We start from the raw sequence: 26,488 nt of genomic DNA on the forward strand, positions 1-26,488 counted from the left end.
CATCCATGTGTACACACACACACACACACACACACACACACACACACACACACACTTAAAAATATTAGATCTTTAAAAACCTTTATGCACTGCTGGTCAAAGTGCCAATTTCTGTAGCCAACATGAAAATCTGTGTGGAGGTTTTCCAAAACACAGAAATAGAAATGCCATATGGCAGGGCTGGAGAGAAGGCTCAGCAGCGAAGAGCAAGGGCTGCTCTTCCAGAGGACCCGGGTTTAATTCCCAGCAACCACATGACAGCTCAAAACTGTCTGTAACTCCAGTTCTAGGGGATCTGGCACCCTCACACAGATATACATGCAGGCAAAACACCAATGTACATAAAAAATAAGTAAATCTTAAAAAAGAATGAAAAAAAAAAAAAAAGAAGTGCCGTTGCTGCAAAAATATACAAAGTAGGATTTCAGCTGATTATGACAAGCTAATACCTGGAAGAAGCCAAGGGCCTTCCAGAGGTCAAGCTGAGGCTCAAGGAGCCTTGGTGATATTTGGCTTTTGATTATCACCCGTTTCCTGCTATGAGTTTCTTGTGTGCTATTGTAGCTTTTCCATCATTTATTGGGCATCATTTCCCCTCTACTAAAGGAATATTTAGATAAACTTCTACGCTGACAGCTATGCTCAGCTAGAACCTCAGTTCAAGCCTCCCTGTAATTATCATCTTTGGCAGCATCGGGCCAGGTCCATCCCCAAATGGAGGAAAGTACCTTATCAGAGATACCTCTGTACTCTCTAAGAACAGACTTAAGCATCCAGGCTACCTGTTTGAGAAGGCCTGGCGGATGTGCCAATTAAGCCTTACTTCCTCCTTTCCCAAACCTTACCTCTAGTTCCAGATCTCCCTTTAACTATCACCAGAGGCATCTAGCTGTACACAGGTTGCCTAGCGTCTGAGCACACCTTCCCCCACCCTGCAGAAAAAACGGCAGATAGCTTGGACAGATAGGAGCCACAGGAAAAAAGAAGACAGTTTTATTTTCTCCCATTGACCTAGCAACTTATAGAGTTTTAACATTTTCTACCAATCACGTTTAAGACTATAGTGGAGCACATAAGATCCCTCTTCTTAGATATTACCCAAATTTAGCCTTTAGTTAATTCATTTCCCCATTAGTCACTTCCCTTTTGGGTTGCAAATGATAATTAACAATTATTGCCCTTCTATGTGATTCTTATCACTCCTCATTTGACCCTGGAAGCCTGGTGGTCACTGTCTGAGGAAAATTCTTATCTACCTTTATGACCCCGTAGAATTCAAGCCTGGTGACTGGGATTGCTATTGCTTGGGTTTATAAATGGACTCCTGAGAGACTTGGGAAGGACAGAGAGACGGAGAACGGAGAAGGATAAGGAGGATTTTGACCAGAGAGAACATGTGGACGAGATGGAAGATGAGGAAGAGTCAGATGGGGAAGTACTAGCTGAGTAAGAATGAGATAAAAAGGACCTAGATGAGGCAGAATTGAGACGAAAGAATTAAGATAAAACTTAGAGGGAGCAGCAGATAAATATAGAGAGAAATCAGACAAGAAAGGAGCTAGACATGAGAACAGAACTGAAGCTGTGTAGATAGGATGTTATCCCAGAGGAATTAAAGCAAGTGGACTATAGAGCTCAGTGTGCTGAGATTCTATTTCCCAAAAACAGTCCTTGCCGTTAGTAGTTCTCTCTCCTGAGCCCCTGGGATGTATAATATTAAGGCTGGTCCTTCTAATATTATACAAGATGCCATATGTCCTACTATAGGATTTTCAGATGTATAGCTGCATGTGTCTAAATGAACATACCAGATACCTGTGCATCCATGTTCACTGCTGTACTATTCAGAACAGCTAATAACATAAAGAACCAGCCTACATGTCCACTAACATAAGAAAATGTGCTGTATACACACACAAAATGTGGAATTTTATTTGTTTGTAAAAAAAGAAGACATTTATAGGAAAATGTTGAAGAATATTCCTTTACACTGAATGAAGATGTGTCACTGTGATTTGTTTAATTAAGAGCTGAACGGCCATTAGCTAGGCAGGAAGAGGTTAGGTGGGACTTAAGGGGATAGAGGGCTCGGAGAGGAAGAAAGGCAGTGTCACCAGCCAGACTCAGAGGAAGCAGGATGGGCAGTACGGAGTAAAGGTAACCAAGTCACATAGAAGAATGTAGATTTAAAAATATAGGTTAATTTAAGTTTTAAGAACTAGTTATTTGGAGGAGTGAAGAGGGGGATCTGTGATTTCTTAATTTAAAAAAAGAAAGAAAGAAAGAACTAGTTAGGAACAAGCTTAAGGTATAAGCCAAGCTTTTATAATTAATATTAAGTCTCCATGTTGTATTTTGTGAGTTGGTGGCCCAAAGAAAAATCCAGCTACAGGAAAAAATATATGTAACTGAGATTCATTATGCAAAATGAGCCAGAACATCAAAAACAAATACCAGGCTGTCCCTCGTATGCAGAACACACTTAAAATTATAAATGTGGGGGCTGGAGAGATGGCTCAGTGGTTAAGAGCACCGACTGCTCTTCCAGAGGTCCTGAGTTCAATTCCCAGCAACCACATGGTGGCTGACAACCATCTGTAATGAGATCTGGTGCCCTCTTCTGGCCTGCAAGGACGCAGGCAGAATACTGTATACATAATAAATAAATAAAAAAAAAAAAAAAAAAAAAAAATTATAAATGTGTGTCATAAAACTAGAAAAGAGATTGTTTAGGGAGGATGGGATTGTGAGAACGTGGGCAACTGTGGGTAATGAACTATGAAATCGGAGGAGGGCTTCCTGGGGGAGGGAGGGAACCAGCTGGTGCAAGAGGGAGTACAGGAAGGGTAACCAATGAGAATAAAGTACAAAGAAACAAAAAGATAAAGATGCCATGATGAGATGGGTACTCTACACAAATCCAAAATTAACAACAATCAAAAGACAAGACTTTGTGTCATAAAAGAAAGAAAGGAAGGATGGAAGAAGGAAGGAAGGAAGGAAGGAAGGAAGGGAGGGAGGGAGGGAGGGAGGGAGGGAAGGAAGGAAGGAAGGAAGGAAGGAAGGAAGGAAGGAAGGAAGAAAGAAAGAAAGAAAGAAAGAAAGAAAGAAAGAAAGAATGAATGCAGGGCGGTGGTGGCGCATACCTTTGATCCCAGCACTTGGGAGGCAGAGCCAGGTGGATGTCTGTGAGTTCGAGGCCAGCCTGGTCTACAGAGCGAGATCCAGGACAGGCACCAAAGCTACAGAGAAACCCTGTCTCAAAAAAAAAAGAAAAAAAAAAAAAAAGAAAAAGAAAAAGAAAAAGAAAAAGAAAAGAGAAAAAGAAAAATATAAAACCCACAAACCCAAACCACAAAACAAAAAGCCTTTCTGTCCCCAACTACTTATCTCTATCAACAAGGCTTTTAGATTAGATGCCCAGTGAAAGAAGGTAAGCCACACTGGAACCTGCTTTTCATTCTCATAATGAACACCACGTGATGTGAAGCACCTGAGATACACAAAGTGTTTCTCAAGGTGGCACGAGATGGTAGTTAATAAAAGATATGATAACTAAATACAGCTCAAAGGTAGCTCACAGGCTTCCATTCACAAAGCCTTCTGATACATCTGCAGTACAATACAATAAGAGCAGGTAGGGAGAAAGAATTGAAAGATATTACAGATATTTGTAATCTCAGCACTTGGAGGCTAAGACAGGAGGAATGTGGGTTGAAGGCCAACCTGGGCTATACAGGGAAACTAGTCAGGCAGGTTATGAAGCTTTGGTAAGCACTATTCCCACTGGGGCATGTCCTCAGCCCACAGATAAGACTCTTAGAAGCTCAGGAGGTTAATTAAATTTACTTAAGGGAACCAATGCAAAATATACTGGAACTTAGTGCATGAGAACAGAAGTTTGGAGAACTTTGAGGATGACTGTGAATTCTTTTTCCTCCTTTTCCACCTCCCAATTGTTGGGATCACAGGAGGGCACTGCAAAGCCCAACTTAAAAAGTATATTATGGGGCTGGGCGTGGTGTTGCACACCTTTAATTGCAGTGCTCAGGAGGCAGAGGCAGGCTGATCTCTGAGTTTGAAACCTGGTCTATAAAGCGGGTTCCAGGATAGCCAAGGTGCTACACAGAGAACCCTGTTTCAAAACACAAACCAAAACAAAAAAAGTATATTGGGGAACTAGAGATATGGCTCTAGTTAAAAACACTTGTTGCTCTTACATGGGACCTGGGTTGGTTCCAAGAAGCCATATGGGAACTATATATAACTCATAAAATATATGTAACTCCAGTCCCAGGAGATCAATGCCATCTTCTGACCTTCCAGGGCTCCAGGCACACACGTGGTTCACATACATACATGCAGGGAAACACACATACAAATAAATATCAATAAACCTAAAAAAAATTTTTTTTAAGTAGATTGATTTTTCTGGTTTGTGTGTGGGTTTGTTGTTTTATTTTGACACAGGGTCTCATCATGGCACTCCAGTGCCTTTCTTTCTTTTTATTTTGAGAGAGGACCTCATTCTGTAGCACAGACTGGCTTTGTACCCAAAGGTCTTACTTGAGCAGCTACTCCTGCCCTGGCCTCTCAAGGGCTAGATTCCTACTGGAGTTTAAGCTATGATTATATGTGCATACAATATCTAGAATAAGAAGAACAATAAAAAATGATTTATGTATTAAAATATCTTGCACATAAACATCTAACTGTACAACCAATGAATTCTTTGGCATAAATTCCTAGAAGTAAAAACACAGCTCAGACTATATGACCACTTTATGGACAATTATGCTTTGCCTAGCAATTTTCTAAGAAATGAACCCACTTTGCATTAGAGAAGCTCACCTTTTGGGCCGAGGCAGGCCCATTGGGGTAAGGTTGGGATCTGGTTTAGGAATGGTTTTCCGGATGCGGATCTGTGAGACTTTCTTTGGTCTCTTCTCTGGCTCAGCCTGTTTTTAAGGGTTAAAAATAAAGACAGGCAAAAAGTAAGACATTTTAAATAAAGCCCTTATACTCAAAACATTGCTCCCTCTGTTTACAGATAACCCGGAGAAGTAGGTAATGACAAATTTCCCCTTCCTACCCGACTGTGTTTTCAGTTACTGCCCCTTCATATATTAACCCAGAGCTGACCAGTTCCAGCTGAGACAATCAACTTAAAGTCTTCCATCAGTGGAGACAGGTGATGCTGTGAAACTAAAGGACACTAGTATTGCTCCTCTTTCAGTGCACAAAGGGGCTCTTAGGGCCAAGTCGCTCTATAAACATTCTTTAATGCTGCTGCTGGAAAAACTGGGTCTGGAAAACAGTATGGATTGGGATAACTAAGCCCCGCCTGGCGCAGCAGGAGGGCAACTGGGACCCAGAGTTGGAAGCCAGTGAGGAGAAAACAGTAAGACCCATCTCTGAAAACCAACTGAAACGAAGGGAAACCCCACAAAAACCCATCGTACCCTCTCCTGGCCAAGGCCCAGGCCCAGCAGGAGAATGCCTACCTTAGTGCTCCCAGCTAGAGTCACGGCTGAAGTCAAGTCTGCACCTGCCATGCGACAGGGGTCAACAACGGCAGCCCAACGCCACCTCACTCAACACCCTGGTACTTTGCACTTACCTCCTTCTCTTCCGCAGGGCTGCTCTGTGGTCGGGGGCACGCCGCGGATACATCACCCAGCTCATCAAACCCAGAGACCTGGAACTCAGAGGCTGAAAGCAGGAGCTTGCTGACAGCAGGTTCTGTTACCAAGCAAGACTTTGGCACCAAGGCAGGGGACACAGGCTCTAGCCTAGCACCATGGAGACAGAATGAAGAGAAAACCTGAGTAAGGTGTGCTTTCCACTTCCAGCAAACACATTTTTATTTAGTCTGTCTGTACATGTGCGTGTCCTTGTGTGTGTGGAGGCCAGAAGACAACCTTAAGACAATGTCCTTCTTCAGCTGTCCCATCCATCTTGTGTTTGAGACAGAGTTTCTCACTGGCCTAGAGCTCACCAAGTAGCCTAGGCTGGCTGGCCAATGAGTCTCAGGACCTGCCTGTCTCTGTGCACTAGAATTACAGGTATGTGCCAGCATGCAGGCTTTCGATGTGTGTCCTGCGGGATGAAACTCAGGTCCTCTAGCTTGCAAGGCAGGCAGTTACCAACCGAGCTGTCTATCACCCCAGTCTGTGTTACTTCTGAGCATACTAATTAGAGTGATGACGTTTCTTCTTTCCAGGAATGACATCTTCAGTCAACCAGTTTTCTAGTTACTTCCAGACACAACCTGGGTCTACACATATGAAAAGTTACAAGAATGTGGCCAGTGCTTTCTGGTGGTTAGAGCAGTTTTATAAAGAACTGTGTGAATGAGTAGAGACTGGTGAGAAGAAACTTAGTCAATGGATAAATGAGCACTGCTCAGAGGAGACCAACCTACTCAGGAAGTAGTCCTGAGGCTGGTGAAGCGGCAGGACTTAGGACAGCCGGAGAGACTGATACGCTAGCTAACGACTTTTTTGTTAAGTAAATGGTGCTAATTATACAACCCTATGCCTCATTATTTGATATAAAGTACAACTGAGGTGGGTGGTGGTGGCACACGCCTTTAATCCCAGCACCCTAAGAGGCAGAGCGGGCTTGATCTCTTTGAGTTCGAGGCCAGCCTGGTCTACAGAGAGAGATCCAGGACAGGTACCAAAACTACACAGAGAAACCCTGTCTGAAAAAACCAAAAAGCACAACTGAGTCTCAGAGATGTTTATCTGAGACCTATCTTAGTAAGATTAATGAGACAAGAGTTTAGGGTTGTGCCATGGCTGACCCATGCTATTTAAGAACACTAGAATAAGTGTATTCTCCCCTGCCCTTCCTCACACACCCATCCACACTTCAAACCCGTGGGCCAAGGCTTACCTCATGTGACTGCTGTCGGTGTTAAGGATAGCTTCCATGCCTGGAAGAGGCACATGTGGTATGGTGGTGTGGCTAAAGTAAAGCACAAGCACAAACAGCGGGTTATGAGCGGGCCAACAGCAAAGGTTCTGATGGCACCAGAGGGACGGGCACATGATGGAGGCCAAGAAGCCCGAACCCCCCAACCATGAAGCTATGCTCGTGTGCTCATCCCTGGGTGGAAGTAGGCTAACAGGAAGACTGCATCCTAATTTAACTGGAAAAAATGTCAGGAAAGTAGAGGGACAGTAAAAGAAAGGACAGAGACAAGAATGACTCTGGGACTTACACTTTTTAATTACGTTGGTAAGCACAGATGTTAAGTTTCCTTTAAAAAGTTAACCTAGCCGGGCGGTGGTGGCGCACGCCTTTAATCCCAGCACTCGGGAGGCAGAGCCAGGCGGATCTCTGTGAGTTCGAGGCCAGCCTGGACTACCAAGTGAGTTCCAGGAAAGGCGCAAAGCTACACAGAGAAACCCTGTCTCGAAAAACCAAAAAAAAAAAAAAAAAAAAAAAAAAAAAAAAAAAGTTAACCTAAGGAACAGTAAGTTGGTTCCATATGTAGAAGGGCTTGCTGCCAAGCCTGACCACCCCACTTCAAACTCTGGAACTCACAGGGTGGAAGAAGAGAATGGACGCCCAAAAACTTTGGTGATCTCCAAATGCACATCATGGTACATGTGCACTCACTCACATGCATGCACACATACAACAAATAAATGTTTCTAAAACTCAGACATAAAAGTATCTTGCACGTGTAAATGAACCGAACACAACAACAAAGTACCTATATAAGCAACCACAGCACTAGGGAGGATATACAGATGATGAGTTCAAGGTCATGCTGAGATACTAAGTGAGTTTGTAGCCAGTCTGAACAACAGGACACCCTGACTCAACAAAACAGAAAAATGGGGGCAAGATGGCTTAGCAGATAAAAGTGCTTACTGCCTGACAACACAAGGTGACAACTAAGCTTGATTCCTGGAGCCCACACTAAGGTGGAAAGAGACCAACTCCAAAATTGTTCTCTCTCTCTCCTCCCTCTCCCTCTCCCTCTCCCTCTCTCTCTCTCTCTCTCTCTCTCTCTCTCTCTCTCTCTCTCTCTCTCTCTCACACACACACACACACACACACACACACACACACACACACACACGTAGGGGAAATACTTTATGGAAACTTACTTGATTTAAGTATTGTTTTCAGGGCTACTCAATTATTTTGCTTGCAATAAGTGAGGTGTTTTGTTGTTTTGCTTTTTCAGGAAGGGAAAGGGATCCACCTATCGCTTTCTCTCTTTTGTTTTTTGTTTTTGAGACAATGTTTCTCTGTGCAGCCCTGGCTGTCCTGGAACTCACTCTGTAGACTAGGCTGGCCTTGAACTCAAAGATCTGACTGCCTCTGCCTTCTGAGTGCTGGGATTAAAGGTGTACACCACCAATGGCCAGAATTATTGTAAATTTTTATTTTTTATTTTTTTTTTTTTTGGTTTTTTCGAGACAGGGTTTCTCTGTGTAGCTTTGCGCCTTTCCTAGATCTCGCTCTGTAGACCAGGCTGGCCTTGAACTCATAGAGATCCGCCTGCCTCTGCCTCCCGAGTGCTGGGATTAAAGGCGTGCGCCACCACCGCCCGGCTATTGTAAATTTTTAAATGTAATTTCTTATACTTGTGAGCTTACTATGTCTATACCATGGCATGTATGTGAAGGTCAAAGGAAAGCTAGTCATTTTTCTCCCTCCACTATGTGGGCTCCAGAAATCCAACTCAGGTTGTCAAGCTTGGTGGCTTACTCACTGAATGAACCATCTTGCCAGGAGGCACTCCATCCATCCATCCATCCATCTATGAATTTAATAATTTTACATAGTTGGGCATGGTGGCACACACCTTTAGTCCCAGCACCTGAGAGGCAGAGGCAGGCGGATCTCTCTGTGAGTTAGAGGCTAGCCTGGTCTACAGAGTGAGTTCAGGACAGCCAGTGCTACAGAGAAACCTGTCTTGAAAAACTAAAATAAATAAATAATGATGAAAAATTTACATATGTGGGTGTTTGCCTATATGTATGTATGGGTATCAAATGCATGCAGTGCCCACAGAAGCCATAAGAAGGTATTGCATTCTTGGGAACTAGAGTTACAGGACTGGAGCTGAGAGAAACCAAACCCCTTGTAATTGCTGAGCCATTTTTCCAGCCCCTTTAACGTGTATTTGAGACAACAGCTCTCTCCTTAGCCCAAACTGGTCTTGAACAGGTCTTGTAATCTTCTTGCCTCAGCAGCTTGGCTTTGAAATATTAGGTTTTAGGTGGGTTTGATATTATTTGAAATATTACTGCTAACATTTCAACTGTAGCTGGGCAGTGGTGGTGCACACCTTTAATCCCAGCACTTGGGAGGCAGAGGCAGGCAGACGGATATCTGAGTTCAAGTCCAGCCTGGCCTACAGAGCAAGTTCCAGGACAGCCAAGGCTACACAGAGAAACCCTGTCTAGAAAAAAACAAAAGTAAGTAAGTAAATAAATAAGATTCAGGTATAGGAACAGTAAGAACAAATTAAAAATGACAGTTTCCATTTATCTAAAGATTTTTAGCAGAAAGATCTATCTAACACAGGCAGTTCTTTGAAGACTGTTTTCACGTAGGGGGTTGAGCCCAGCATCTTAACTCATGTTGAGCACGCACCCTATATAAGCTATACTCTCACCTCCCAGAAACTCTAAGAGAACAGGAAATTCTAAAACTTAACTTCTTCCCTCCGTTTCTCTCTGAGCTGTACTGAACCTAGGGTCTTATACTAACCAATCAAACATTCCACCACTGAGCTACCCCAGTCCAGTCCTCTTTATTTTCATTTAGAAGGTACAATAATAGTGATCAAATTATTCTCCCCTATCCCCAACAGTGAAACCATAAGAACTTCTGTCCAGTTCACTACAAATTCAACAAAGTCACCAAACCAGGGTATGCTAATGTGAACCTCTGAAGCATGTACTATGAAAGAAATGTAGAGACAGCTGGGGCATAATGGCTCATACTTGTAATCCCAGCACTCAAGGCTGAAGCAAGATGTTCTTGAGTTCCAGGCCAGCCTGAGACACAGTGTCACAAATAAACAACAATGAAAGATGGTGGTACACACTGGGCATTGTGGTACATAAATTTAATCTCAGCATTTGGGAAGCAGGGGTAGGCCATACTGGTCTGTATAGTGAGTTCCACAACAGCAGAGCTATGTAGAGACACTGTCTCAAGGGGGGAAAAAAGATTATGGCATGAAGAGTAAAACGGAAAGAATAGTGCAAGATATAAGAGAAGATGCTGGGGTAAATTAGGGGCCTCTATAGCTAAGAATTACTGCTGCACTCTCAACAGAGATTTTACAAGGTTGGCGAGTGTAGACACAGGAAGCCTCCAGCAGTCAGTCTGCAGTTCCAGCAGCGGCCCCTCTCCTTTCCCCATGGGCAGGAGACAAACATGGAATACACTGAGAGAAGAAACAAGCAGCTCTTACCTGCTCAGGGCGCTCAGGCTCCCCTGCTGCTTGCTGTGAGTGGAATGAAGAGCTGGCAATTCAAAGGTACAGGAGGGCCCATGCTGGCTCCAAATGGACAACACTCGGCCCACTGAGTAGGGCAGAGAGCAGAAGACCTTGTCTGCTAGAGAGGCTGGAGACCTTAACCCTTTTAAGCCCTGTGTAAACTGGGTCAAGAAGAGCCTCTGCATGGCAGGCATGTGACTGGAGAAGCTCCGTTTTTTTGTCCAGATTCGGTAACATCCTGGTGAACAAAGTGCTAGAAGTGTGTGAAGGCCAAGGCCAGAGCAGTCTGCTCTGGTCTGGACTATGGCAGTGCCTCCATAGTCTTGGAGAGGAGCTGTAGTCTGTGGAGGAGCCTGAGTGCGTGTCTGACTACAGAGGCCAGTGTCTTCCCTGAATGTGGCCATCCCAGGGCAACCATGGGACATGAAAAAAGAAAAGGTCCACTTGGGAGGTGGAGATGAGCACTGGGAGGTCTCTGCTAAGGCAAGTCTCGATGGAGCACAGTGCTCAGGAAAAGTCCTGGGGGACTCGACCGTGCAACTGGATGCTGATTTCACATGAAAGGAAAATGGGAAGATTTCGGTACCGAACAGCAGTGATGGCATCTTGTTGCTCAAATCTATGAAGCTCATTTTGACAGCTTCAAGAGAATAAAGTGCCAAGGGCTTACTGTTAGACCTCCTATCCCATCCAGTAGCTGCCAAATATGGGTCCAGCTGCATTGCATTATATGAAAATCCATCTAGGAGCTTTTTATATCTGAGGCGCTTGTAGCTTTTAGCCAATGGAACAAGGGAAGAGGAATATCGCCGATATCTGAGTTTCTGGGGCTTTGTGGCCAGAACCAGTCTGGAGGCAAGGATAGACAACTTGTTTAGTAAGGCTGATTCTTTGGTAGGCTTCCTACAACTCAGGCTCCTCAAGGGATGGCACAGAGTAGCCTTTGGCTTTGGTATGTGGCTACACAAGCTCCTGCTAGGTACTGCTTCAGGTTCCAATGGTGTGGCAGGCACGGCACATGGGCTGAGAAGTCTGTGTGCTTTCGTGGGGATGGGATTAGAGGAACACTTTCCATAATCAGAATTTCTCACTTTACTTATTTTTCTCCGCACAGTGACTGGCTCCAGGCAGGAAATTCTCTTACACGTTCGATGAGGCTGCTTCTTTACGGGAAGCAATCTTTGCTGATATGACAAAGTCACAAAGGCACCATGTATTTGACCACCTCCAGCAGAGCTGGAATCATGCTCTTTCCAGGAGGTACCAGGAAGCTGAGGACCTGTGCATAACTCAATGTCTTTCTTTAACAGATGACATAAGCTTTCTTCTTTTGGGTCTGCCAACCTCTGAAGCTGTCTAGCCATTTTTTTCGTGGTTGGCTTTCTTAGGGTGACTTCTTCCATTATGATGGACTTATCTCGGTTAGCCACAGGCTGCTTCTTATTTTGCACCTCATCTGACACGTTCAATGACATGTGTTGTTCCAGCAGTGCATGTGTACCCTTTTGATATATATGTTCTTCCTTTGGCAAGACGTAGTCCACAACTCTCTGGCTTTGTGGGTTTCCAGCAACATCCTGCACTCTGTGGCATTTCAAGTGAGTCTGAGACCTCTTAGAAAAATTGCCTTCATGACCGTCTCTGGTAATGGTCTCCTCAGACTTTTCTCCAACAGGTAAGTGAGCCAGTGGTCCTCTCTGATGTTCTTCAGTCTCTTCTTTATTCATTTTAGTTGCTGTTTCCATTATCAAACGCAAATGCTTATTGACGGAACTCTCATGAGGATGGCGAGCTTTGCAAACAGTTTTATCCACATTGATGTATGGGCCATCTCCTTCACTAGGATTACTTGTATCCGCTGGTATTCCTTCCTTCACGTCAGCCTGGACTGGGCAATCCTTGACGTTTTCATGAAGCAGTTTACCATCTTTGGGTTTAAAGAGATGTTTCAATTTAGGCATTTCACCGCAAACACCAGCTGGTGCATGTTCTTGAGCAGAAAGATGGGAATGCACCATCTCCACAGAGCCATGGCACCTAGAAGACATCAAGTCTTTGGAGGATAATCCAAAGGTTTCCTTCCCACCAAACTCAGAACTGGCTTCACATCTCAGTCCTTCCATCACAGATGCTCCTTTATCCTGATGCTCACAATGAACGTGATTTAAAGACACACCACCTCCATCCTGTGCTCTCCTAGCTGGCTCAGCAGCAGCAGCAGATTCTACTTCACGATCAATGGCAGAGTCTGGACACTCTTCCATTCCACTGTCTTTTAGAGATCTGCATACGTTTTCTCCATGTGATTTTAGTATTTCAGGAGAGTCTCCTGTAGAAGCAGCAACATTTGGGAGTTCCGAGTCCTGGAGAGCTGTACCTATAAATACAACGTTCAGTTCTCCTTGAAGAGATGAGGTGCTCCTTAAGGTCTCGTGGTATGCCAGTCTATTGTGCCTTGTCGAATGAGCAGCTCGACTAGGTGCTTCCACGTCCAGCACACTCTCTGTAGGCTCATCCGTGCAGTATGGACATACCACATCTAGCACACTGTGTTTCAACGCTGCAGAGTCAGGAACATTTTCAAAGGCTCCTTTGGGATCTTTTTTCTCCAAACTATCACAAAACATAGGGTTTTTACTGCCTGAACTGACTGTCAAATCCTTTCCCTTGTGGCTTACCTCAGGGATAGTGTCTTGGTGGTCACCATTTAGTCCTTCCCGAGCTGGCTTCCCTTCCCTTCTACATTTGTCTAGACTATTTTGGTTACTCTGACAGTCAGAGACGTCACCTGCTTTCTGTTCAAGGCTTTCAGCTGCTTGGTACCTGGTTTGAAAATGAGATGAAGTAACAGTCAGAGACTGGTCCACTAGCGTGTCGGGACTTGGAATGGTTGTAGATTGGTTCGGTTCTTGGGTGGCACAAGCAGAGGTGCCGTGCTCATCAACTGCAGTGTCTTCGTGTTTATCCTGCTTCTTCCCCCTCAGGCCTTCCTCACTGGTTCCCGCCTCACTGGGGGTGTGAGTGGTGGTGTTCCAAGCTCCACTCTCGGCCACACCCACTGTCATCTCATTTCTAACCTTGCCTCCTCGAATGCTGCTTGGAGTCTCCCTCCCGGCAGGTTCCCGCACCAAGGAGGAGCTATTTTCCACAAAGTCTTCTGGTCTTCGGAAGCAGTGACAGCTAGACTGGCATGCATCTGCGGAGTTTCTTTTACAGCTGCTGACGTCCGGGCTGTCTTTTGTGGGTCCAAGAGCAGCACAATCAGAGTGCACTTTCTTTTCAGATGCATTTCTTGTCACGGACTGACAGCTGGAGCGATCCTGAGACTGAACATTTTGACATTCTGTGACAAAGGAAAAGCCAGCTGCTTCCTTCACTCTTGAGAGGAACATGGAATGTAGATCTCTGATACCTGAATCAGCCATTTCCTTTTGTCCTTCGGGGTTTGTTATTTTGCTGTTTAAGGGGTGGATGGATAAAGAGGCAGCACAGGTTCTGTCACCTTGTGGAGACATGGCTTCCAATTTTGTCTCAGCAGGAATGGTTTGAGTATTGGTGGTAACACTTGCTCCATTCTTTCGAGAGCGATGGCTCTGTTGAGCATCTTTGCATGTTGCTGAAGGCATCTCTCTGTTCAGATTTAGTAGAGAGTAAGTTGGTAATGTCACATGCTCTTGAGAATTAAGGGACACTTGTTGATTTAAAACACATTCATGTTCTATTTTGTGTACAACTAGTTCACTGTTACAAGAACGTTCACTCAACTCACAGGCAATGATGGGTTCATCTAAATGTGCAATGTTGTCATGTGAGGCCTGTCCGTGCTTTTCTAAAGCAGGTCTGCAATCAAACTCTGGACATGGTGGTAATTTTGCAGTACCTTTCTTGGGTTTTGATATTTCATTATGTTCAGGACTCACTGGATCTGCTGGTATCAAACTCTGAAGGGCTTTACTTCCAGACAGAAAATCATTGCATGATGCTTTATTTGGCAGAGAGTCCCCCAGATTCCTCTGGCTGCTAACCTCAGACTTAGAGTCTTTACTGGAAATCTCTTCATGTAATGCACTAGACTTTCCTGTCGTCTGTGCTGGCTCTTCACTATGCAACAACAAGGAGAAACTGCTTTCCTCAGAGTGTCTCTCAGGATTGTTCACATCAGTGACAGTTTTTGTATGGTCCTCAGAGTTTACCAAATTACCTTGAATGTTTAAAGTGATTTTCAGATCATTTTTTTTAAACATTATTTCTGTGGCTTCAGTAAAAGAATCAGGCATAGAATTATAGTTCTCTGTACAGGAACTAGCCTGAGTGCAACAGTTACTGGATTCCACAGTCTGTTTTTCACCAGAACCATCCTGTTCTTGTTGCCTGCCATTGAAAAGAAAGAGATTCCCTCTTTCACTCCTGGGCCTCCAATACTGTTCTTTATTTTCTTCTCCACAAGTGAAGTTCTTGCTTTGATCAACCTTGTGTATTTTTTCAGCAGATTCCTTTATCAAACCATTGCTTTCAAAACCAAGTTTTTCTAAGGATTTGGGGCTAGATAAATATGTTGTGAGATATAAAATTCTAGAACTTTCTTCTGAGGGTTTTCCAGAACCTTTGCTTCCTGCAGTGGTGGAACTATCATGTGCAGAACTGTGTACTTCCTTACAGTGGTTGGGCATCTGGTGGTGACTGTCACCTGCTTCACAAACAAGGTTGAAGTCACACAACTCCTCTTTCCCTCTGTTCATTCTGGAAACTGCACAGTCCCCTGGGAATGACAACCAAAAGGGACAATTAGTAATTCTCCACATGGTTTTCTTTAAGAACTGCTTTATTAATCCAGGGTCCCCAAGACTGAAGGTTCTAGGGTAACTAAAGCTCTGGTTGACGCAGAGCGCCACCCTGTGTCCTTCATTATTATCCTTTAGTCCCACTGTTTTTCATACCTTGTATGTCTTCAATGGGTTCTGGCAGAGTTCCAGTTGTATTGTGTACATTTCCTTTTACAGAAGAGAAAGAAACTCAAATAAGTACGTAATTTAAAAAATAAAGCTGCTCTACCTAAGTGAATTTTATCATGCATCCAATGATGACTCAACTCAGAAAGAAGTAAGCCATACAAGCGCTTTGTTTCTTTGCAAACTATGATAAAGAGCCCAAAAAAGCAGCCAATTTTGTTAAAAAAAAAAAAATTAAAAAGTAAAAAACACCTTTCTCACTATGTTACTTGGCATTCACAGATGTTACTAGGTAACTGAGTAACACAGAAAATGTGAGCCTGATTCGGTCTTAAGAAATTGCCATTTTCAGGCAGGTCTCTGTGAGTTAATGACCAGCCTGGTCTGCAGAGTTCTGAGATAGATAAGAGCAACAGAGAGAAACCTTGTCTAGAAATCAGGAAAAAAAGAAAAAAAAGAAAACATTACTAGGAGGCCCTAGTGGCTCCAGTTTGTAACACCAGCTACTCAAGAGCTGAGGCAGGACAGCATGATCACGGAATGTCAAGAGCTACAAAGTGTGTTCCAGGTCAGTCCGGGCACCTCAAAATAAAAGCTAAAAAGAGGACTGGAGAGATGGCTCAGCCATTTAAGAACATTAGATGCTCTTCTTGAGGACCCAGGTTCAATTCCCAGCACCCACATGGCAGCTCACAACTGTAACTCCAATTCCAGGTGATCCAATGCCCTCATACAGACATACATGCAGGCAACATACTAACGCACATAAAATAAAACAAAATTTTCAGCCGGGTGGCGGTGGTGAGTGCCTTTAATCTCAGCACTTGGGAGGCAGAGGCAGGTCTATCCTCTGTGAGTTCATGGCCAGCCTGGTCTACAGAGTGAGTTCCAGGACAGCCAAGGATATACAAAGAAGCCCTGTCTCAAAAAACTGGAGCGGGGGGGGGGGGGGGGGGGGGGGGGGGGGGGGGGGGCTGGAACTAAAGCTCAATGGTAAAGCACTTGCCTAGTATGAACAAGGTCCTGGAATCAGTGTTAGGTATTGTAAAACTAATCAATCATCTAGCTAGCTATCACTAGTAAACTGTCATTACAACATTCTTTTTATTCAATGTCTATTTTATTATCTGAAATTAGATACAGTATGGGTAAAATAGCTCTTTGAAAAGAAACAGTCAGAGCTGGAACTGCAGCTCAGTGGTAGAGCCCATTCCTAGTATTAGTGAAATCAGTTTCAATCCCCAGCACTGCCAAAAACAAGTAAGGAAAAAGAAAAAGAACAGGTATATGTAGAACTATATAAGACTAACTTGCAAGCTGAATGAATGGTCCTAACTCCAGTGACTTGTAGTAACTGTCTTTCTGAGGCAGGCGGTAGTGGGGCACCCCTTTAATCCCAGCACCCGGGAGGCAGAGGCAGGTGATCTCTTGAGTTCCAGGACAGCCAGAGCTACACAGAGAAACCCTGCCTGGAAAAACAAAAACAAAACAAAACGAAACAAAAAAATCCAGTTGCCTTTTTGTAAGATTGGGCTGATTAATACTGAAGCTGAGTAACAGGAACATGGAAGTTTAGTTCATTCCTTTCAGTTCTGAGTTAGTATAAAGACTGCTATTAGGAAACTAGTAAAGCAAGCAAGCAAACAACAACACAAAGCCACCTTTTGTATGGAATGTAAGCACAACTACAGACACACCTATGAGGCCAGCAGGAGGGAGACAGGAGGCCCCCCACAAATTCAAGGCCAGCCAGAATTCTGAAGCTCCTCAACTCCTCCTCTGAGCCTCAGTTTCTTCTTTTGTAGAAAGCACGGTAAACACTTACCTCAGTGCTGCCTGAAGGATTAACTATCACATGTAAACACTGCCTGGGCTGGAAGGTGGTGGTGCTCGCCTTTAATCCTAGCACTTGGGGAGGCAGAGCCAGGAGGATCTGTGAGTTCGAGGCCAGCCAAGGCTACAGAGTGAGTTTCAGGAAAAGCTCCAAAGCTACACAGAGAAACTCCGTCCCAAAAACAAACAACCAACCAAGAACAACAACCCCCCCCAACCAAACAAAACAAAAAACAAAAACCACTGCCTGGTATAGTGCTGGCAGTCTTCAGAGAGCTGCCTGCCTTTTCTCTTGATTCTTATTTAACTGGACACGAGAACAATTACAATGATACCTAGGTGAAGAACACCATTTAAAACGATTTGGAGTACGGGTTGCAGGTAAAACTTAGTGATACAAGGTTTGCCTGGCAGGTACAAGGCTAACATCCCCTCACAGGGGTTGGGGGAGTAATGAGTTTGCTATTTGGGTGCTAACAATCCAGTCCAGAACCACACACAATTAGCTCTGCCACTGAACTACACTCCCAGACTTCTAGGATAGGCAGAGGCAGCACTGGATGGATAAATGTGCACTGGATGTCAACAGTTAGCAATAAATATTAATTACTAACAAAAGGCCACCTCCAATTCCACACACAGTACTGAGCATTGTGAAATAATCTAATTTCCTATGATTCCAAACAACAATCTACCCATGAACTTCTCAGCCTGAGCACTCCTCATAATTTCATTTCATCTTTCTATAGGATGTTATGTAATTCATTAAGTCATATGTTCAGCATCGAGGTAGCAGTACCCTCATTACATCTGTCCAGAACAATGAGAAATTCTTCATCCACCCCCCAAAACTGAAGACTATGGTTTTCCTCTGTGCAAGGCAGTGAAGTCCAGATTTGCTAAAGCACATCCATTCTCCACTTAATCAAGAATCTGAGGGAAGGGGTGAGGGAGCAGCTACTTTCAAGTAGTTATAGCAGAAGGTAGATGGAGAAAGAGCTTTGTGTACAGCTGGAAAGCAAAATAATACTCTGACCCATTAAGGAGATTTGTTTTTATACACATACATTTTGAAATTTTACAAGACTGTGAAGCAGAAATTAAGGCAACTTCATTTTTATTTTTTGTATTTTATTTTTTAGCATTTGTTTATTTGTATATTTTGTGTATGTGAGTGTTTTGCCTGAATATATGTATGTACACCTTGGTGTCTGAGAAAGCCAGAAGAAAGCATGGAATCCTTTAGAACTGGAGTTACAGATGCTTATTAGCCACTGTATAGGACTGGGAACTAAACCTGGGTCCTCTGTAAGAGTAGCCAGTGCTCCTAACCACTGAGCCATCTTTATTTTTTAATAAAGTTCTCAACTGTATTTTTTAAAGAGTTTAAAGTATGAAAAGGAAGAATAGTAACTTTACAATGGGGTAAAACCAACAAACACTAATGCATGTTGATAGCATGTGTCCTTCCTTGATGTAATGTAATAAAAATTATACTTCCTAAAAGGTATGTTCTCACCTAGGCTAAAATTGAGCTCATAATCCTCCTGCCTCACTTTCCAGGGCTGAGACTATAATAATACAGTGCATCCCCTGAAAGTAACTTTCACCTCTAAACCTAGTCTACAATACATCTGCACTCTTTTTTTTTTTTTTTTTTAGACAGGGTTTCTCGTGTAGTTTAGGTGCCTGTCCTGGATCTTGCTCTGCTCAAACTCACAGAAATCCGCCTGGCTCTGCCTCCTGAGTGCTGGGATTAAAGGTGTGTGCCACCACCGCCCGGCTTCACCTGCACTCTTTTTTTTTTTTTTTAGAAGAAGGTCTGCTTCTTTTAGGTCTTTTTTTTTTTTTTTTTTTTTTTTTTTTTTTTTTTTTTTTTTTAAGATTTCTTTATTTATTATATATACAGAAGAGGGTGCCAGATCTCATTACAGATGGTTGTGAGCCACCATGTGGGTGCTGGGAATTGAACTCAGGACCTCTGAAAGAGCAGTCGGTACTCTTAACCCCTGAGCCATCTCTCCAGCCCCACCTGCACTCTTAAATCACCCTCAAACACCAAAACACAGGAACTGCCACTATCACAAATTAGAGAATCCTGAAATGACATGAAGATAAATGGGATCCTCAAACAGCAAAAGTTACTCAGTACAGTAATCTGAATAAAGCATGAACTTGGATTAATAATGATTTATCAATACTGGCTTTTAAGGACTAAAAATGTAGTGTATTAAGGTAAGATGTTAACTAATACCAGGGGACCTACCTCTTACTCACCTTGCTGCTGTGACAAAACGCCTGAGGCAGACAACTGAAGGAAGGAAGGAAGGTTGACTCACAGTCCATCATGCTGGGAAGGGAATGTGTGGTGGGAAACAGTGGAGGTGGCTGCTGAGACTGAATCCAGTCAAGAAGCACTGAGTGGTAAATGCTTGTGCTCAGCTCTACATTCTCCTTTTCATTCAGTCCTGGCCTCCATCCCAAGAATGGTAGTGACCACAAGTAGAGCGGGTCTTCCTGCCTCAATTAACATAATTTAGATAATTCTTTATGGATATACCCATGTTTCCATGGTGATTCTAAATCCCATAAAATTAACTATCAAAATTATCTGTCTTAGTTACTTTTCCATTGTTGTGATCAGATCCCACAATCAAGGCAACTTATATAGAATAAAGTTAACTGGGGCTTACAATTTCAGAGGGTGAGTCCCTAACCATCATGGCTTGGGAGCACAGCAGCAGGCAGGCAGGGCACTGGAGCAGTGGCTGAGGCCTTACATTCTTATCTACTAGTAGGAGGCAGAGAGAGACTAAGCTAACTGAGAATGGCCTGGGATTTTAAAACCTCAAAGCACATCTTCAGTGACATCTCTCTTCCAAAGTCACACATCTCCTAATCTTTCTCAAACAGTTCCACTAACTAGGAACCTTCAAGTATTCAAATATAGGAGCCTATAGGGCCACGCTCATTCAAAGCACCACACTACCACACTATCCATGTACACATGTATAGGGTATGGACATACTCTAGAACAGACTCAGCTTCTCCATGAATCTAAAATTGTTTAGCACCAATTCAAAAAATAAGTATTTGCCAGGCGGTGGTAGTGCATGTCTTTAATCCCAGCTCTCGGGAGGCAGAGGCAGGTAGATCTCTGAGTTTGAGGCCAGTCTGGTCTACAGAGTGAGTTCCAGGACAGCCAGAGCTACACAGAGAGACCCTGTCTTGAATCATCACCCCACTCCCCAAAAAGCATACTACCAAAGATATGTAATTGAAAAATAAATGTATAAAAATACCAGAGATGGCTCAGCAGTTAATAGCACTCACTGGCTGCTCCTGCAGAGGACCCAAGTTCAGTTCCAACACCAACAGGGCAGCTCACAACTCTCTGTAACTCTAGTTCCAGGGGATCTGAAACTGTCCCCTAGACTCTCTGGCACCAGGCATAAATGTATACAAAACACTCATCCACAATTTAAAAAACAAATCCAAAAACCAACCAAACAAAACCCCACAATACCATCATTGGTCATTGGAGAATACAAAAACTACAACAGACCAGGAATGGTGGCATGTGCCTTTAATTCCAGTACTCAGGAGGTGAGGCAGGAGATAGATGCATTATAAACTGAAGGCCAGTCTGATCTACATAAAGTGTTCCAGGAGCCAATGAGATGGCTTAGCAGGTTAAGGCACTTGCCACCAAGCCTGAGGACCAGAGTTCCATCCCTGGGATCCACATGGTGGAGGGAGAGATGACTGTAGGCTGTCCTCTGGCTTCCACTTCATGATGCAGTACACCCACACATAAGAAATAAACAGAATTAAAAAAACTATTTGAGGGCTGGAGAGATGGCTCAGAGGTTAAAAGCACTGGCTGCTCTTCCAGAGGTCCTGAGTTCAATTCCCAGCAACCACATGGTGGCTCACAACCATCTGTAATGAGATCTGGTGCTCTCTTCTGGCCTGCAGGTATACATGCAGGCAGAACACTGCATACATAATAAATAAATAAATCTTAAAAACAAAAACAACAACAACAACAACAAAAAAAAAAACGGTTTGAGGCAGGATCTCACTGCATAGCCCTGGCTGGCCTGGAACCTGCTTATGTATTACTAGGATTAGTCTATAAAGCGAAACTGGGTTCAAAAACTAATAGGGGATGGGGAGTTATACTAAGATGTTACTTCAAGCTAGAATTAAGAAACCATCTCCCCACTGGGTGGTGGTGACACATGCCTTTTATCTCAGCACTTGGGAGGCAGATCTCTGTCAGTTCAAGGCTAGCCTGGTCTACAGAGCAAGTTCCAGGACAGGCTCCAAAAGAACACAGAGAAACCTTGTCTAGAAAAAAAGACAAAAAAAACAAGAACAACAAATATCAGTGAGCTTAATGTTATTCCTAGCCACTTCTGGAGTCGTACCACTGCACATGTGCTGTCAGCAGTCACACAAAATGCTTAGTCACTCCAGGGCCTTACATCCTAGGAAATCCATGTGCAGCGTGATCATGTAATCTATGTGCATGCATGGCGTAGCTACGTAAGCCCATATACGAATGCTCAAAGGATCCACCCACTCCCCCACCCTCTTTCTTTTTCCCTCCCTCCATCTCCCTTCACTCTCATCCCCAGAGACCAGTCCCTGGCCCCTTCTCTCTCCCCTCCCCTCAATAAACCTCCTATATGGGTTCTGTTGTATGGTGTGACTCCTTTGTGCAGTTTTTATTTTTTTTATTTTATTTTATTTTTAAGATTTATTTATTTATTATGTATACAGTGAGTGTTCTGTCTGCAGGCCAGGAGAGGGCGCCAGATCTCATTGTAGATGGTTGTGAGCCACCATGTGGTTGCTGGGAATTGAACTCAGGACCTCTGGAAGAACAGCTAGTGCTCTTAACCTCTGAGCCATCTCTCCAGCCCTGTGCAGCTTTTAAAATACAACACTTAGGAAGTTAAACTGGGTGTGACAGTGCATACCTGTAATTCTAGCACTTGAAAAGAGGTAAGAAATCAGGAGTTCAAGGTCACCCCTGACTACATAGCAGGATCAAGGATGCCCTGGAATACATGAAAACTGCCTCAAACAAAACCAAGCAAGCAAAGAGCTGGGCCAGTTTTCTCATGCCTTTAATTCCAGTACTCAGGAAGCAGAGGCAGGAGGATCTCTGCGTTTGAGGTCAGCTTGCTCTACACAGACAAATTCAAAGACAGCCAAGACCACACAAAACCTGTTTCAACAAGCCGGGCGGTGGTGGCGCACGCCTTTAATCCCAGCACTCAGGAGGCAGAGCCAGGCGGATCTCTGTGAGTTCGAGGCCAGCCTGGGCTACCAAGTGAGTTCCAGGAGAGGCGCAAAGCTACACAGAGAAACCCTGTCTCAAAAAAAAGCGGAAAAAAAAAAAAAAAAAAAAAAAACCTGTTTCAACAAATAAACACCCCTGATATTAGGAGGCAGGGAGGGGACCAGTCTGAACGTGCCTGACAGGACAGACTCCCTGTGACATAACCCCTCCACTACTTCTCTTTCCCTCTATGGACACTTCCCAGGAGCCTCCCAGACTGTTACGGGTTTTGTCTGAAATGTCGCCAGCAGGTTTCTATATTGGAACACTCAGTCCAGCCAAGAGCAGGGCTCTAAGAGGCTGTAGGAAGTTTGGGACAGCAGGCCTTACTTGGGTCTGGGAGAGGTCTCCATGGAGAGTTCCAGAACAGCCAGGACTACATAGTGAGACCCTGACAAAAGATGGGCAGGGCTGGGGGCGGGAGGAGATGTGAACGAGAAGTCCTAAAAAGACATACCTAGCAGATCTCTGTGAGTTTGAGGCCAGCCTAGTCTACAGAGCAAGTTCTAGGACAGCTAGGGCTACACAGAAATCCTGTCCTGGAAAAAAAAAAATCTGTACCTGCAGACCAACTGAGTCCGAGTTCATACTGTGAGAAGACTGGAAAGTTCAGGCCCAGAGGCTTAGCTTGAGCTAGTTTGGTCCCCAGAGATCACCTCCGTACTCTGCTTGTCAAATGTCAGGTCATGATCTGATCTCAGTACCAGGAGACTAGAGTGGAAGAAAACCACCAGCTCTGCAATACATGGTTCAAGACTCCACCACAGCCTCAGCAGGCCTGGGTGGGCACAGAGCCTCACTCTGTAACACATGGTTCAAGCCTCCACCACGCCTCAGCAGGCCTGGGTGGGCACAGAGCCTCACTCTGTAACACATGGTTCAAGACTCCACCACAGCCTCAGCAGGCCTGGGTGGGCACAGAGCCTCACTCTGTAACACATGGTTCAAGACTCCACCACAGCCTCAGCAGGCCTGGGTGGGCACAGAGCCTCACTCTGTAACACATGGTTCAAGCCTCCACCACGCCTCAGCAGGCCTGGGTGGGCACAGAGCCTCACTCTGTAACACATGGTTCAAGACTCCACCACAGCCTCAGCAGGCCTGGGTGGGCACAGAGCCTCACTCTGTAACACATGGTTCAAGACTCCACCACAGCCTCAGCAGGCCTGGGTGGGCACAGAGCCTCACTCTGTAACACATGGTTCAAGCCTCCACCACGCCTCAGCAGGCCTGGGTGGGCACAGAGCCTCACTCTGTAACACATGGTTCAAGCCCCCACCACAGCCTCAGCAGGCCTGGGTGGGCACAGAGCCAAACCTATCCCCACCACTCCCGTGCCCTCACATCTCCTCAGATAAGCTTCCAGACCAGTTTCTACCCTTACTCTTCTATTCTCCATTCACTCCTCCCCACCTGGACTATAACAAACAACAAAAGAAAACCCAACCTGGTAAAAATGGTAACAAAAAAAGAATACATTATTCCCACTAAGAGTGTACACTGGTTGCCACCCAAAAGGACACAACTAAACCTTTTCTTAACAATCCCCAATTTGGGGGCTGGAAACATGGCTTAGCAATTAAGAGTGCTTACTGTTCTTGCAACAGTCCCCCAGCACCCACATGGTGGCTCACAACTGCCTTTAACTCTATCTCCAGTAGATCTGACACCCTCTTCTGGCCTCCACTGGCTTCTGTACACATGGTATACACTTACTTAAGCAAGCTGACACATACACATAAATAATGAGTGAATCTTAAAAAAAAAAAAATCTTCCCAGGTGTGATGGCACATGCTTTCATCCAAGCACTCAGGAGGCAGAGGCAGGTGGGTATCTATGAGTTCCAGGCCAGCCAGGACTATACAGGAAGACCATGTCTCAAAAAACGAAACAACAACAAGAAGTATCATACCTTTGTTCTTGAGCAGGTCTCCAGACAGGTTTACACATACAGGATCCTTGCTGGATTGAATCAGGAGGGGATCCTGCAACAACAAAGCCCAAGAGTCAATGGATGATGCAGAGGTGCCTGAGCTCACAGACATCAGTTGTTACTTCAGAGCTCAGTGTAACTCCAAGAAATCTGAAGGAGAACTCAAGTTTAGGTTAATAAAAAGTCTTACTTCTCTAGAATTTGAGCTTGAAGCAGATGCAAACAAGCCCTATTAATGCTTGCTTTTTGTTTTTGTTTTTGTTTTGGTTAATTTTGGAGGTAGGGGTTACCATGTAACCCAGGTGGGACTCAAATAGCTATAATCCTCCTGCCTCAGCCTCTTGAGAGGTGGGACTGCAGGTGTGCATCTGAAAACAGGAATTAAACTTAGTGCAGTGCCAGCTTAAGCAGGTACAAGATAGAAGCCACGGTGGCAGAGGAGAGGCCAGTGCCCCTTTCTTCCTTCCAAGATTTCTCTGTGCTCCCTTGCACAGGCATGCAGCTCACACAGCAGTTATGGAGCGTTAACTTTAATGAGAAGGTTGAAAAAAATAAGAACATGAAGAGGAGGAGCCAGCTGGATCTCTGGAACAGCAGCTGCGGCAGAACTCTTAGACACTTGCAAATCAATGGGAAAATTGGGAGGTTAATGGCTGAATTGTGACTTTTAATGCCAGTTCTGAAGAGGCAGAGAAACCTCTGTAAGTTCAAAGTCAGTTAGGTCTACACAGCAAGTTCCAGGCCAGCAAGACGATATAGTCAAACCTTGTTTAAAAAAAAAAAAAAAAAAAAGTTCCTCAGTCTAATAAACTGAGGCCAGATTTCACTTTTAAACTTTTGTTCTACCTTTCCATTTTTATGTAAATCACAAATTACTTCAAAATAAAAGTTTTGAAAGATTTTTTTAATTTAAAAAAAAAATGTAGGGCTGGAGAGATGGCTCAGAGGTTAGAAGCATTGGCTGTTCTTCCAGAGGTCCTGAGTTCAAATCCCATGCAACCACATGGTGGCTCACAACCATCTGTAATAAGATCTTGTGCCCTCTTCTGGTCTGCAGGGATAGATGCAGACAGAACACTGTATATGTAATAAATAAATCTTTTCAAAAAAAAAATGTGCTGGGTGGTGGTGGCGCACGCCTTTAATCCCAGCCAGAGCGGATCTCTGTGAGTTCGAGGCTAGCCTGGGCTACAGAGTGAGTTCCAGGAAAGGCACAAAGCTACACAGAGAAACCCTGTCTCAAAAAAACAAAACAAAACAAAAAAAGTATTGTTTTTTACGTGAGTGCTTTGCCTGTTTGCCTAAATGCAGTGCTATTGGAGGCCAGAAGATGGCACCAGATCTCCCAAGACTGAAGTTATAATCAGTTACAAGCTGTGGGTGGGTGCTGAGACTTGAACTCAGGACCTCTGGAAGAGCAGCCAGTGCTCTTAACCACTGAGCCATCTCTCTTCAGTCCCCAGTTTTAGTTCGTGTTTTTAGTTAATTTATTTTATGATGTGTATGAATGTTTTGCCTGTACGAATGTACAACATATGTGTGCCTGGTACCTGCAGAGGTCAGAAGAGGATGTCAGAGTCCTTGGAACTGCAGTTACATATGGTTGTGACCACATGGGTGCTACAAATCAAACCCAGATCCAAGATTAAGAAAGCATACTTGCTGTGACACACAGCTTTAATCCCAGCACTCAGGATGCAGAGGCAGGTGAATCTCTGTGAGTTCAAGGCTGGCCTGATCTACATGGAGAAAGCCTGTCTTGAAAAAACAAAATTTAAAAAAAAAAAAAAAAAAAAAAAGCATACTCCTGGATGTGGCTCTGGTGCCCATATTTGTAATCCCAGCTCTACAGAGGCTAACGTGGAAGCAGCACAGATGATAAGAGGCCAGTCTCTGGGCTACTGAGTTGAGATTTTTTTCTGAAAAAGACAAACAGTGA

The 26,488-nt window shown here is 44.2% G+C and overlaps 1 protein-coding gene across 1 annotated transcript in view; it reads right to left on the reverse strand.

Annotated features, from left to right (window-relative positions):
- Prr14l (proline rich 14 like) overlaps positions 1–26,488 on the reverse strand; it is a 61,022-nt gene that overhangs the window by 25,714 nt on the left and 8,820 nt on the right. Inside the window, exons 2-7 of the mRNA XM_059275663.1 lie at positions 24,529–24,601; positions 15,418–15,471; positions 10,454–15,239; positions 6,901–6,972; positions 5,621–5,792; positions 4,852–4,958 (exon numbers count right to left, since the gene is read on the reverse strand). Coding sequence (XP_059131646.1) covers positions 4,852–4,958; positions 5,621–5,792; positions 6,901–6,972; positions 10,454–15,239; positions 15,418–15,471; positions 24,529–24,601 — 5,264 coding nt within the window. The remainder of the gene's footprint in view (positions 1–4,851; positions 4,959–5,620; positions 5,793–6,900; positions 6,973–10,453; positions 15,240–15,417; positions 15,472–24,528; positions 24,602–26,488) is intronic.

This window comes from Peromyscus eremicus, chromosome 10 (assembly GCF_949786415.1).
Source record: "Peromyscus eremicus chromosome 10, PerEre_H2_v1, whole genome shotgun sequence".
In the NCBI taxonomy this organism is placed as follows: domain Eukaryota; kingdom Metazoa; phylum Chordata; class Mammalia; order Rodentia; family Cricetidae; genus Peromyscus; species Peromyscus eremicus.